At 39.4% G+C, this 14,456-nt stretch overlaps 1 protein-coding gene across 1 annotated transcript; it reads left to right on the top strand.

The window, feature by feature from the left end:
• The first annotated feature begins 314 nt into the window (after positions 1-314).
• On the top strand, positions 315-10,375 carry PDIK1L (PDLIM1 interacting kinase 1 like). The gene is made up of 3 exons (XM_060016861.1): positions 315-396; positions 2,381-2,682; positions 6,646-10,375. The coding sequence occupies exons 2-3, from the start codon at positions 2,398-2,400 to the stop codon at positions 7,384-7,386; spliced, it is 1,026 nt and encodes a 341-aa protein (XP_059872844.1). The 5' UTR covers positions 315-396; positions 2,381-2,397; the 3' UTR covers positions 7,387-10,375.
• The last annotated feature ends 4,081 nt before the right edge of the window (positions 10,376-14,456 follow it).

Genomic DNA, 14,456 nt, shown 5'->3' on the forward strand with positions numbered 1-14,456 from the left:
GGCCGTGGACGCCCGCTGAGACTGGAAGAGGACCAAGCCCCGGGTGTGGAGTGGGCTTCCCCGATCCCAGCCACCCCTGCGGGGAGGGGCACGAGTGGTGCGTTCCGGAGCGCGCACCCCTCCCGCGACTCCCGGCTCGGGAAAGCCACGGGAGCCGGGAGCAGGCCAGCGGAGCGCCGGGCACGCGCCCAGTAGGACCGGCGCTTGGCGTCCCGGCTCACGCTACGGAGAGCCGGAGGGGGGCGGGGTCTCGCGGCGTAAGGGGGTGTGTCCGCGCGCACCACGGGGGCGCGCGCCGGCTTCTGACTGGAGGCCGCGGCGGCTGAGGCGCGAGCAGCCTGATAATGGCGGCCTGCAGAGCCCGTGAGAGGGAGAAGCGGCGGCGGCTACCCTGAGGTAAATCTGGCCTCTCGGCGTGGCAGAGAGGCTTTGCTGCAGAGCCGAGGGCCCTGCACGTGCCTCCCGCCCCAGGAGGCCTGTCACAGAGCTGTCAGCGGAGGCATCCCGGGGAAGGCCTCGCGCGCCTCAGGCCTCCGGCCCCAGCAGCGGCCTCCTCTTCTGCCCGTGGCCTCCTCCCCAGGCCCCAGGCCTCAGTTGCTGGCCCCGAGGAGTCGAGCAGCTGCAGGACTGTCTCCTCGGGGTAAAGGGCCCCGGCAGGATCCCCTCCGGGTTTCATCTGGAAGTAGCCGGGGAGGGGGAGGGCCTGATACTTGGCCAATGAGCGGGGCCCTGAGCCGCCGCGTCGGGCAACACCTCTGCCTAGGACTGGCCCTTGCCGGGCGCCGGCAGGTGTACGGCCTGGCCGGCCCGAGTCCGAGCGCTGGGTGCGCCCGGCAGGCGCGGGGGCCCGGGGGATGCCGTCCCAAGTGCCCGAGGTTCGCGCGGGATGCATCACCGTGCCGTGTCTTGACCCAGGATCTCAGGGATTGCAGAAACACCCTCCCTCCCCCTTATTCAGGGGCTCTCTCGTGTGGGGATATGGGACGGCTTCAAAGGCAGGAGCCACTTTGAGATGGATGGGAGTTGGCGATCCACGGAGAACAGGAGTGTCCACTGTGCAGCTGGGGCAGAGGATGCTGTGGCAGGAAATCAGACCCTAGGAAATACTGCAGGAATTTGAAGAGTGGGTGTCCAGTTAGAGGAAGTGGGATTAAGAAACAATCTCAGGAGCTTTCATTTTCTTTATTAAATCTATCCTATGGACTTAAAATAGCCGGTCCCAACTTCACAGGCTCTAGTGTCGATAGCTTTTTGTTCCCCTAAACTGTACAATATAAAAGTTGTTCAATCTCAGGTTACTTTTCTTGCCCATGCTGGCGTTCTACAAATGAGAATTTGTTCCTGAAGCTCTTCAGAATCTTGACATTCTTCGGAGGGTGAGGAGGCACACTTTAGACTTTCTTGATTCAACACGTGAGCGTTTCCATGTAGGGCCTTTGCTCCTGCCTTTAAATGATTTATCAAATTGAATTCCAAAGAACTCCCTCAGAGAACCCCTTAAGATGCAGGACAGTTTTCGTTGGCAAGAAAGACCTAGATCTAAATAACTATGGCTAAAACCACAGCAAAATTTAACCGTATTCTAAGTAACTTACTTTATCTTTAAAGAAACATTTTTCTCCACAAACTGTATTTTCATTTATTTTGCAAGAAATAAGGAAATAACATAAACAAAATTAAAATAAGAACATACACAGTTTGACCATTTACTTTTAAATAATAAAAACAACTGCACATTTTCACTTCTCTATGTGACCTTGTTCACTTTCAGTCCCTAAGTATAAGCCAGGTTTTTGTATTTCTAACTGTGAGGGTTGGTTTTTGGTTTTGCCATTTTTATGACCTTTCATGTGTGTGTCAGTTTTCAGGAGAAGCTGGAGTTTTGTTCGTTTTTTCACAATCAATAAATAAATACTGAATTTTTTGGTTTATTTTTAGCAGTGATGTTTTGAAGCAGTTCATGTAAGAAGCAGTATAGTGTAGTGGTTAAAATGAAGGCTGTCAGAGCCAGATGGCCTGGTTTCAAATCCCAGGTCCACCAGTTACTAGCTGTTTGACCTTGGGCATGTTGCTTAAACTCTGTGCTTTAGTTTCCTCATCTATAAAATGACCATAATAGTATCTACCTCATAATGCTGCTGTGAGGATTAAATGAATTTAATGTCATAAACTGCTTGGAACAGTTCCTGATGCATGGTAAGTACTACATTAGTGTTACGTGGTTTACTATTATTAAGATATTTAGATTTACCCAATGTATAGCAAATATCGTTCAAGCACTGCAAACAGTGAGACAGATGATAACTAAATCGTGCATAAGAAGAAATACAAGCCAGTAGGCAGACCTAATGTCAACAGATCACTTTGTTGATTTTTCCAGAAACCTTGACCTTGAAGATGGTGAGTAGCCAGCCAAAGTACGATCTAATACGGGAGGTAGGCCGAGGTAGTTACGGTGTTGTATATGAAGCAGTCATCAGAAAGACCTCTGCACGGGTGGCAGTGAAGAAAATTCGATGCCATGCACCTGAAAATGTTGAACTAGCCCTGCGTGAGTTCTGGGCACTAAGCAGTATCAAGAGCCAACATCCAAATGTGATTCACTTGGAGGAATGCATCCTGCAAAAGGATGGGATGGTGCAAAAGATGTCCCACGGCTCTAATTCTTCCCTTTATTTACAGGTATGTGTGGTTGAATGGGAAATAGAAATGATTTGAAAGTAGCATTGGTCAGCAATAAGAGGATTGAAAGAGTCAAACGAACTTCTACTTTTAAATGCAGGTTATATAGTTAGAAGTAGATAGGGGTCTGCCAAGAACTGAGTAAACGTTTGCTTTAAAACAAGGTTTTATTTAAACCTGTGTTGCAAATACCTAAAAATAACATATGCCACCTGTTATGCCATGATACTTGCCAATCTGCATAGGAATGGGGCAACATAGGAACTAGAGAAGTGATCGAGACTAGAGTCTAATTAGTTCACTTATTTGAAATCAGGTTTTTTTGGAACTGAATACAGAAGAGAAGGAAAAACTGTACAACTAGTAGTAGTACCCATAGGTAATTGGGCATTTCTTTATATATCACTGGCTTGAACATAAGCCTCTGCTGTTTTAGAAGGTTATTTAATGTCTTAACCATGCAATTCCATTGAATTTTCATGGAGTATGTGGTGTAGCACCTGAATGTTATTAACAGTGCTGATAGCTAACCTTTGGGTTCCTACTCATTCCATGCTCTGTGCTCGGAGCAATCCTATGAAGAAAGTACTATTATTACCATCATTACAAAGGAAGAAACTGAGGCTTAGAATAGATAATGAATTTATCCAGAATCACATAGCAAGTGGCAGAATTGGGAGCTAAACATAGAAGTATCCAGCAGCTAAAACTTGTGCTCTTTTAACCTCCAGATTACTGTTTTGCCTCCAAATTACTCTTCTGTAGACCTGGGGAAAGCATTAATATAGGAAAACAAATTTTTTTTTTTTTTTAAGATTGGCTTCTGCCATAGGTCAAAATCTCTAGTAGCTCTACACTTGATGAAGAGAAAAGATACTTAAGACATAGCTAGTTAAAGGCCAGAGCAAAATTTCTTAAGTCCAGTTATTCCTGGAATAGGAAACAACTTGCCATGAGTGTGTCTAAATTCAGAATTTACCATCAGGGTACAAAAGTCTGTTTTAAAACAACAAAAGCTTTTGGACTAGGAACAACAAAGAAAAGGAACACATTATTCTGTGTAATTAGAAACTTGCAAGTTTCATTGTATGGTAAACAAATATCAGTCTTGAGAACCTAATTTATACTGCAAGTTTAGCGTGCTGTGCCCTGAAGTTTTCTCTCGTAAGATAAGGGATATAAAACACAACTGTTTAGCCTGTTTGTTTTATTGTATTTTTTTCTAAAAGTGCTTATTATGTACGTTGCAATGATAGAAACTATCAGAAACATTCTTACCACATTCCCTCCTAAAAGTGGATAGAACCTTGCTGGACTTTGCATTGAATTTTGGAGACTAAAGTGCATAATCAGACTACAAGTGCAAAGACATTTAAACATATGATGTCTTTGCAAGTACTGATGGTATCCTTGAGTCCAGATCAAGCAACTGTTATAGTAACTAGGCATTAACCAGCTAATCTTTCAAGGCTTTAAGATATAAAGTACTTCCAGACTTGATTCAGTGATTTTTTTTTAATCTGAAGTACCTTCTTGTTTAATAATTTATTTCATCTTTTTAAAGCCTAATAGACCTGTGTTTGACTTGTGGCACTTTTTGCTAGCTGTATGACCTTGGATACATAACCCACCTTTTCCCAGCATCTGTATCTTCATATGTAAGGAATAATAATTTCTACCTTCCATGGGAGTTGTCAAAATTAGAGGTGATGTAGATACAATACTTGGCACATAGGAGGTATTCAGTAATAAGCAGCTCTATTAAAATTGTCTTTTCTGTGGATTTATTTTATTAACCAGACGTTCATCCACGCTTTGGCAAGTGCCTACTCTAAATTTACACTAGTAAAGACAAACAAATCTATAGTGTGACCACAGAGTCTCTATACATGGTCTTACCATTCTGTACATAAATTTTTTTTTCTCCATGTTTTTCTAGATATCTTCCTTGTTCTCATTTGGAATCATTCAGTCAGTTCCTGAGAGCTGAAAACCTCACCTAGAAGAAATGTAAAACAAATAATTAACAGAGGATACATCTTATGCATAGGAACTTAGTGGCCAATATGTATACTTGTGATGAGTGTCATGAATGAAAAGTATAAGATGGTATAGGCACATAGAGTAGGGAACCTGACATAATCCTGGGGTTCAGGAATTAAGAACTGTTTCAACTGAAACTTGCAGGGTGAATAGGAGTTAGCCAGGTGAGTGACTGAGAAAACTTCCCAGGCAGAAATAACTATACATACAAATGTCTAGAAGCAAAAAGCATGAAGCGTTCTAAAAATTGAAAGAAAATACTAAGACTGCACTATACAGTGAGAGTTGTTTTAGATGAGGCTAGAAAGATCAGCCAGGGTCAGAGCACACAGGATCCCATAGCCCATGTTAAAGAGCTTAGACTATATCCTAAGAGAACAGGGAAGCTATTAAAGGACTTCAGGCAAGAGAACCAATGGCTAACATCCTCTACACGTGACAGTAAGCAGACTGGGATCTGTATTTCTGTAGCTCTCAACCAGGGGCCCTCACACTATAGCCCTCAGCCTGTTTTTGTATGGCCTGGATACTAAAAATAGTTTTTACATTTTTTAGAAGTTGTTTAAAAAAAAAGAAGAAGAAAGAAAGAAAAGGAAAAAGAATATGGAACACAGACCTTATGTGGTTTGTCAAGCCTAAAATATCTACTATCTGGCTTTACTCTAAACCGTTATTTGAATTCTGGAAGTCTGCATTGCTCAAAGCTATTTAGGAAGTTTTCTTTTGAGAACGAAGACAGAAGAAGAGAAGAAATGAAGGAAGAGTGATGGTGCTCATCTTTAATCTCAGCATATTTAGTAACAGTGCACCTGGTAAATAACTGTATAATCTGGACCTTTCTCTTTTTTCATTTTCTGTCTCAGTGGCAAACACATGCAACAAGGAAAATGTATGCAAAGAAGACATCTGCAGACCGTTGCAGTTATGGCTGTTTGCCATTGGGGGAGATGGCATGGAGAGGCGTTCTTTGCCTCTGCCCACCAAAAAGACAAAAGGAAGTACTAGTAGATTTAAACATAAAATTAGCGGTTCACTCAATCTTCAGCAACTCCTCACCTTCCCTACTGAGTTTCTATTCAACCCATAGGCCTGAAAAGGACACCATAGGACAAATGCTTTCAAAGCACTGTATTTTAGAAGATAGTTCCTGTTCAGTGAAGTAATTAATCTTGAATTTCAGGTAGTAGGAGAGTTATAATTAGATAATGATATAAGTAAAACAGTGGTTTATTCTAGATTTTCAGCTTGTATCAAGCAAATATACAAACTCAGATTTGAATTTTTATATCAAAATGCATGTATGATTTTTATAAATTGGTTTTTAGAAGCCATCTGTTGATAGAGATAGCCAACATATTTGCATTCTGCTTGTAGAAGTTTATGAAGTAATGATGTCTTTAGTTTTATCAGTGACTACAGGAGCACTTTATTTCTTGTTCCTTCATAATTTTCTCTCAGTTTCACAGATTATGTTGATAGTGTAAGTGCAATACGCAAGAAGTAGATTTCAGGCAGTTTCATGGAATAGAATTTCCTAATTGATGTTTATTCCCCAGCTGGCAAATCTACCTGCTGAAACTTTGATCTTTTCAGGAAGCTATTAACTAGAGGGTTAGAGTTCATCTCCATTGACACATGTAGAAAATGTATAGCCAGTTGGATACTTTTCAGAATAAAGCTATTTTTAAATAAGTTTTTACCTCTTGACTTGGAGATTTGATGTGTATTTGTTAGGGACAAAGTGACAGTTTGAAGTACTAAAGTTTAAAATAAAACGCACATATGAAAGCACTGACCAAATAAAATATTCATGGAATTCCCACTTAACATTGGAGACTAACTTAATCAGTAACTCTTTCTCTATAGCTGAATTGTATAAACTGTGCAGATGATTGTAATCTGTTTTTTTATTTCTTATAGCTTGTAGAGACTTCACTAAAGGGAGAAATTGCCTTTGATCCCAGAAGCGCCTATTACTTGTGGTTTGTGATGGATTTTTGTGACGGAGGAGATATGAATGAGTATCTGTTGTCCAGGAAACCCAATCGTAAAACTAACACCAGCTTCATGCTTCAGCTGAGCAGTGCCCTGGCTTTCTTGCATAAAAACCAGATCATCCATCGAGATCTAAAGCCTGATAACATCCTGATTTCTCAGAGCCGGTTGGATACCAGTGACTTGGAACCCACACTGAAAGTGGCTGATTTTGGTCTAAGTAAAGTTTGTTCAGCATTTGGGCAGAATCCAGAAGAACCTGTCAGTGTAAACAAGTGTTTCCTTTCCACAGCGTGTGGAACAGATTTCTACATGGCTCCTGAAGTGTGGGAGGGACATTACACAGCAAAAGCTGACATCTTTGCTCTGGGGATTATCATCTGGGCAATGCTGGAAAGGATCACATTCATAGACACAGAGACAAAGAAGGAACTCTTGGGGAGTTATGTAAAACAAGGAACTGAGATCGTGCCTGTTGGGGAGGCACTTCTGGAAAATCCCAAAATGGAACTTCTCATTCCTGTGAAGAAAAAGTCTATGAATGGGCGAATGAAACAACTGATTAAGGAAATGCTGGCTGCAAACCCTCAGGATCGTCCAGATGCTTTTGAACTAGAACTCAGATTAGTACAAATTGCATTTAAAGATAGCAGCTGGGAAACGTGACACATATATTATTTGCAAATATCTTGGATAATATGCTGCTTCTGTTTTAACAGTGATGCAACATAATGTGGCTGAAAAAGAATATAAAAAGCTAAACTCCACCTTTTAAGGGTTTAGATTTTATTGTGGGATTTTTTTTTCCTCATTTTTCTTAAGTCCAAGCTGGCCATTTTGTTAATATGTTTTAAGTGTGTATTACCAATGTGAGTGTAAATTTTTTTAAATGATCATTGGTAGAAGTTTGGCAGGAAAATTTTCTAAGAGCCAAGAAAAGAAGAAAGTCCAGTTTTCTGGAAATATGTCTCTTAAGTATTTTAGACATTCCTTGTCAGTATTAGGAATTTCCATGGAAGAAGGGGTTTGCATGCTGGTAATGCAACCTTTGAAGCTTTGTAAAGGAAACATAAATGTATATATTTATGTATATGTAAGTATGTGAATGTGTGCATTTTGCATTCCATATGAAAAAATGCCACTTCTGTTTAAATTATTTGATGTAGGTTTGGGTTTTTGAGATTTGCTGGTGAAATCAGTGATGAAAAATAAAAGAACCTTCCCTCATCTCCTACCCTGTCCCTCCCTCTAATGAAATCATACTAAGTTTTTTATTTTTATAATATTATACAGCTTTTTTTTTAAGGCATCATTTTGGAGAGTCTAAAATTATCTGATTAAACGTAAGTGAAATTAAATGATCCAAAGCTGCTGAAGTATGTTTGAGCTCTCCAGTGCCCTAAAGCTGCAGGAGTTGAATTAGCCATGCAATCATGTGGTACAGGTTGGCAAGGACATTGATGATTCAGTCATACCTTCTTTAGATAACCACGCATTCAATTAACTAATTAAACCACTGCATTGGGACATGTCTGCACTTGAGCATCTGCAATCTGATACAGATTTGAACACAGGATTCTTCTGTATCTGAAAACTTTGCTGTATATGAACTATAGTAATTGATATATTAATTTTTTATTTCAAGACTTTGTCAAAGCCTCAGCATCAAGTCGAAGAAACCAAATGAGTTCTACCCTCACATTGCCTGCCCTAATATGGTCTCTCATTTAATCACTGGAATTTCTTTCATTTTGGCACTAATGCTGTTTTGTCTAATTTGACACAGTAATGGTAGTGATATGGTTGTATTCAATGTTGATCACCTTTTTCTAAAGTGGGAAATGATACAGTTTGGCAAATGGGTAAAATACTGTGGCATAAGTTATATCTTTCAAATAGAGAGGTTATCAGTTTTATACAATCACTTGGTATGGTCTGTGTCAAGAACCAACAGACCATTATTCTTCTTGAAGTCAGTTTGATTTTAACCCCATATGGTTGTCTCCAATTTTTTTTCCTGTAAATGCAGATAGTTCAAATGTAAGGGAAGAAAAGTTTTCCTAAAACAGAACATTAACAACCTTTAAGGTTGTTAATACTTTAAGACCATTGTATATAGATTAATCTTTATAAAGCACTAGACTCTTTGGTCAAAAGTTAAAAAAAGAAATTTTAAAAGGTATTAGAATATTGAAATCATTGATAATTCAGTCTCCTCAGTTTTTTGAACTTCCACAACTTTTGGAATATTCCTATCGTAATTTTTTCCTTATTTAAAATGTGTTCGGGGGACTATAAAAGGTGAAAAAGCACAAAAAATCGGAGTACATAAAATTTCTGAACTATGCATTACTTGGTATGAAGTTTGAATAATAACTGAAAGGTTTTATTAAAAATAAAACCTTTTAAGTAAAAAGAAAAATCATATACTTTTAATATTACTCTCAAGCTGATAAATATAAGAATTCTTTTGGAAATTAGAGGTGGAAATACACTGGAACTTCATGATAATTAACCCTCTGGATAGCCAAATTAGTATAACACAGATCTGGCCAAGGGGATTGAGTTACTGGAAGTAAAAAACATTATAATGTCTAATCAATGACACGGCACTTCAGCAAGAGATTCATGATGACTTAGGTGATGGTATGCCAATGCTTCATTTGCTCTTCAGATATCTACATGTCATGGTTTTGGCCCCACCTCATTTAAAATAGTTAACAATTATAATTTATTTTGAAAAATATTCTATGTTACCTATGAAGTGGAATTATTTCTTTCATTGGCGGTAACGATGTAAGGCGATCAGGAAGTTTCTTCTGAAATTTTCTCCAGTCTTTGTATTCTAAAATAACCCATGATACCAAGAAAAATTATAGTAAATTCTTTGTCTTTATTCTTTCAGTCAGGAGGTATTTATTAAGTACCTACTGTGTGCTCAGCACTAAAGATCAGTTGATAAAATAAGAATTAAAAAATGGTATATAGCCATGGGCCTTTTCCAGCCAGGAGTAAGAAATAAAAGATGATTAGTGAAGCTGGGAAATTCCTGTATATTGCTAGGGGAAAAATGAAAGCAAGAATTTGTGCACAGTGCCTTGCGCATAATAGGTACTCAATAAACAATTATTCCTCTTAGAGTCTCTTGCCATGGTTTATAGTGTTTTATGAAATTTGTCTTAATTGAAAAAAGACCAAATATTTCAAATAAGCTTATAGGCAGCTGTGGCCAGTTAAAATAATGGGGTTGTACAGTTAGTTCCTAGAATGTTATTTTGCACTAGTTGTCACTTAGAAAGATGGGGTTCCTGTAGTTTTTTGGTGCTAAGGGATACTTTGTCATTATGATGAAGTAAATGTTAAGTGTCAGATAAATAGCACACTGAATAGTTCTTTCTGCTGGTCTGTTTTTTCCTCTTTGTTGTTGTTGTTTTTAACTGTAAAATGTTTATCAATCAAACTATTGTAGCAGCTACAGATAATTCACCAGCATGACAAAATGGTCAAAAAATAAGTCATCAGCACTTCAAAAATGAAAGTAACTTTTGAAATTTTCTTTTTAAATTGTCAAATATATTTTATGAAGAATTTATAAAAGGGGGAAATGATTGTAATTTATTGTTCATGCCTTTTTTTTTTTTTAAATAAAGTGAATTTCAACAAAAAAACCCTGGAAATGCTACATTGCTGCTTTGGTGGCTCTGTGAGTAGTTCTGTAATGCTTTACTTCATAGACATAAAATAGAGCATATAAAATTTGAAACAATGTCTTTTTCAGCCTTATCTATTAAATGAAACTATAATAGAAGCTATTGCAGAGGAAAAGATGATTGAATTATAGGAGTTTCAGCATTTCAAGTTCTCTAAAATTTTAATGTTTGCTATATTAGAAGAACTTGTATTGCCTGAAATAAATGATCTTTCATTTTTCTTTCTATCTCATTAAGCTGAGGATGCATCCCAGACTCAGAATGAAGTGTAGTAAAAGTACTAAGAGGATGCAATTTTTCAGTCTTTAACTTGAGACCATGGTTTCTTTTCTATAAAAAAGTCATCTGAGCCACTTTTTTCTCTTCTTTTATAGGTTTTATTATGTATGTCTTTTCCAGAATAAACAAAGTACTGAGGATGTAGTTACTTAGTGGTCCAATGGAATAGCAGAGGGAAAATGAGAGAAAACTTTAACTCTACATGTGATCTAATGATGAGTAGGAAAGTAGGTGTCAGAATTGTGGCTGCTTCTGACTCTGCTACCTCCTGGTACAGCCTTTGCGGACAGGTAAATTTTGCTTTATATTTAGAGGGTTTTGTTTTGTTTTGTTTTTGAATCTTGAAGCTATAAATACTTGTATTTACTAGCTTTTTCCTTTGCAGTTTACAAAGCGTTTTCACATAGTTTTTACATATCTTTTCAGTGAGTTTTACTTAAAATAGGGGCTGATTTCTTGATGAAGAAATTAATAGCAACTTAACACCAGTTAATGAGGTAAAGCTTTTACCTTAACACAGGGTTTTAGTGCCTAATCTCTGACTCCAGGTGGAGTTTACTCTGACAAAGCTTTATCTTTCTCACTGAAGTAATGACCCTAAGGTTGTTCTGGTCTTTTCTTTAAATTCAAATGTTGCTCTCTTGGTCGACCAATCATAGATGTCCTCTCAAAGTGCAGTGTAATGATAGACAGTTGGTTCTGATTAGATAATAACTCCCACTTGAGAAACCTACCAGCCACACTTCTTGGAAACCACACGTCTTGAGGGCAAGTGCCTCTTTTTTTTTTTTTAAACCTTTTTTTTTTTTTTGCGGTACGCGAGCCTCTCACTGCTGTGGCCTCTCCCGTCGCGGAGCACAGGCTCCGGACGCGCAGGCCCAGCGACCACGGCTCACGGGCCCAGCCGCTCCGCGGCATGTGGGATCTTCCCGGACCGGGGCACGAACCCGTGTCCCCTGCATTGGCAGGCAGACTCCCAACCGCTACGCCACCGGGGAAGCCCGGCAAGTGCCTCTTTTAAAGGCAGCACTTTCCCTTTTGCAGTTGTCATTGGTTAGAAGGGAATTGTTTAAAAAAAAAAAAAATTGCCTGAGCTTGGAACTTCACTCTTTCATTTCCAGTTCAGCCCTGGTATTTCAAGCTTGGCTTGTTCTGAGCAGAGGTTAGGCAACTTAATGTTACCAAAGGCATTGTGGTTTCTCTGCAGAAGCACAGGCAGGTAGCAGGTCTCATACTGAATACTAGCTTTCACAAATACATAATTAATGTGTGGCCTTGGGCAAGTCACTTCATTCTGAGACTCAGTTCCCCTATGTGTAAAATGGAAGTGATAATATTTACATTTCAGGGTTTTTGTCAGAGTCAGGGATAATACACATAAAGTACCTGGCACATTAAATTCTCCACTGGTAGCCATTGCTGTTACTATGTTCTGATTTTGATGATACGTTGAATGAATGAATAGATTCCCCATGAACCAGTCTTCAGTTGTAGCTTTTATTCTTGTCCCTTTGGGGAGAATCTGATGAAGGCTCTACATCCTCTCCTCAGGAAAATGTTTGCCAATAATTTCAGGAGATTTATAGATGCCCACATCGACCCCAAGTTAAGGGACCCTGAGCTATAGGCTCTACTGAGTACCTCTGTGCTATAGCTCCTGGGCTGAAAGTGGGCCATATGTGAGGAGACTTCTAGGGTACTTGTACCACTTTGTTTCTTGACCTGAGTACTGGTTAGATGGGGTGTGTTTACTTTGTGAAAATTCATCAAGCTGGACTTACAAGTTTTACACTTTAGTGATTTATACTAAAGTAAAAATGTTATTTAAACAAATATGCATTGGGGCTGGAAACTATTGTGCCAGCTGTTGTCAGAGACAGAGAGGGAAAGGACACAGACTTAGAAATCAGACACTACTTTTCTGTTACTAGCTATGTGACTTGCATGAATTCCCTAACCTCTCAAATCTATAGCTTCCCACATGTATAAAATAGAGATAATACCTGACTCAGAGAACTGCAAAGATGAAATGAGATGCTGCATGTAGAAAGGCACGGCACAATCAACAAATGATTGTTTCCCATTCTCTTTGGAGGACTCAGGGAATGACTCTGAGCTACTTTTACTGTTAATTTACACCCCTGATAGAGAGCAAGTTTTGTTTGTTTTTTATTTAATTTAGCTTATATTTTTACAATATTTGAAAAATATCTTGTATTCCATGACTATAATGTCCTGTCCTTCCTGACTCTTTGCCTTATACCCTCCACAGGTATAGTTCTTAACTAACAATCTCCTTAGCCCGGTTTTCTTTCCTCTATTTGCTGATAACATGATTTCTGTCTCTCAGACGTAGAGAACCATGCCTAGAAATTTGGAGAGTACTCATAAGCACCAAATCCTAGAATGTCATGCCATTTCTCCTAGCTTTGCATATAAGGCAAGGAGAATGTGAGTTAACCTGCATGAATTGAGAGGTGACAGTAGAAGCACGGCTGCAAGGGGGCCAGAGAAGAGCACGGCAATAGTGGCTAAAACTCCAATAACAAGAATAGAATTAGACTACAGTGGTTCCCAACTTCGGCCATACATTAGAATTTTAACCTAGGGAGACTGAAAAAAAACCAAACTGATAACTTCTGCTTGTGGCCATTAGGGAGTGACAGGGCCTAGATTTCACTTCCGGCTTTATACAGCTAAACCATCAGACATTGGACACCTGGCAGTGCGGGATAGTGATCCGTGGGAGAAGGAAGTCAAATGAGGAGCACTGTGATTGCCCCAGCTCGCTTCCTGTAGAGAATCTTCAGGCTGCCATACAGGGAAGGGGCATCTAAACCAAGTCCAGCAATCTCGCTGAGTTGAGGAGACAGCATTCAGAGTTCAGGGAGGCCAGGTCAACTAGAATTCACAGGAGAGAGCTGAACAAAGAACTCCAGCCGTTTGCGGAGAGTTTTTCAAGACATTGGCTGAGCACTGATGAGTATATGCTTGTGAGGAAACTACCTGTGAGCAGGAAAGACTGTCTGAAAGGATCAGGCAGAACAACCCTCCCAGCTCACACTGGATCTAGGATAATTGCTGTTCCCACCAGCCAGAATGGAGAGATCTCCTAATACATCACAGAAATACATCCATCAAGAGTGAGGCCAAATTAGTCCTAGGCTAAAGGGTATTCTGGATCTGTCTAACAAAGCTTAAAAGTAAGTCTTGAAAGAATAAATATTTTTCCCTAAGAAACTTCACGTGTCAGGACAAAGCTCAAAATTACTTAAAGGAGTACAAAAAATTCCAGTCCTTAATAATGTAAAATTCACCATGTCTGCCGTAAAATTAAAAAGTATTAGTCATGCAAAGAAAGCAGGAAAATGCAGCCCACGTTGAAGAGAACAACCAGCAGAAACAGGCCTCAGAAATAACACAGGTAAAGTACTATACAAAGGTGTTAGATATACTTCCTGTGTATATTTGGAGGCAGAGGGAAGCATGAGCACGTTAAGGAGAGAAGGTTTGTAATATATATATTCCAAAATGAAATTTGAGAAATGAAAAATATAATTACTGAGGTGAGAAATACACAGAAATTAGACACTATAGAAGATTAGCAACCTTGAAGGCAATTCAACATAAGCTATACAAAATGAAACAGAGAGAAAAGAAGACTGAAAGAAAAAAAAATTGAGCACAGCATTAGTGAGCTGTGAGGCATCAAGCGGCCCGTGTATAACTGGGGTCGCAGAAGAAGAG

This window comes from Delphinus delphis, chromosome 1 (genome assembly GCF_949987515.2).
Source record: "Delphinus delphis chromosome 1, mDelDel1.2, whole genome shotgun sequence".
NCBI lineage: Eukaryota > Metazoa > Chordata > Mammalia > Artiodactyla > Delphinidae > Delphinus > Delphinus delphis.

What these genes read in the sequence shown, in the direction of transcription:
- PDIK1L (XM_060016861.1), top strand. Translation starts at nt 2,398, where the DNA reads ATGGTGAGTAGCCAGCCAAAGTACGATCTAATACGGGAGGTAGGCCGA. An exon ending in ATTCTTCCCTTTATTTACAG is followed by an intron (nt 2,683 to 6,645) that starts GTATGTGTGGTT and finishes TATTTCTTATAG; the next exon opens with CTTGTAGAGACTTCACTAAA.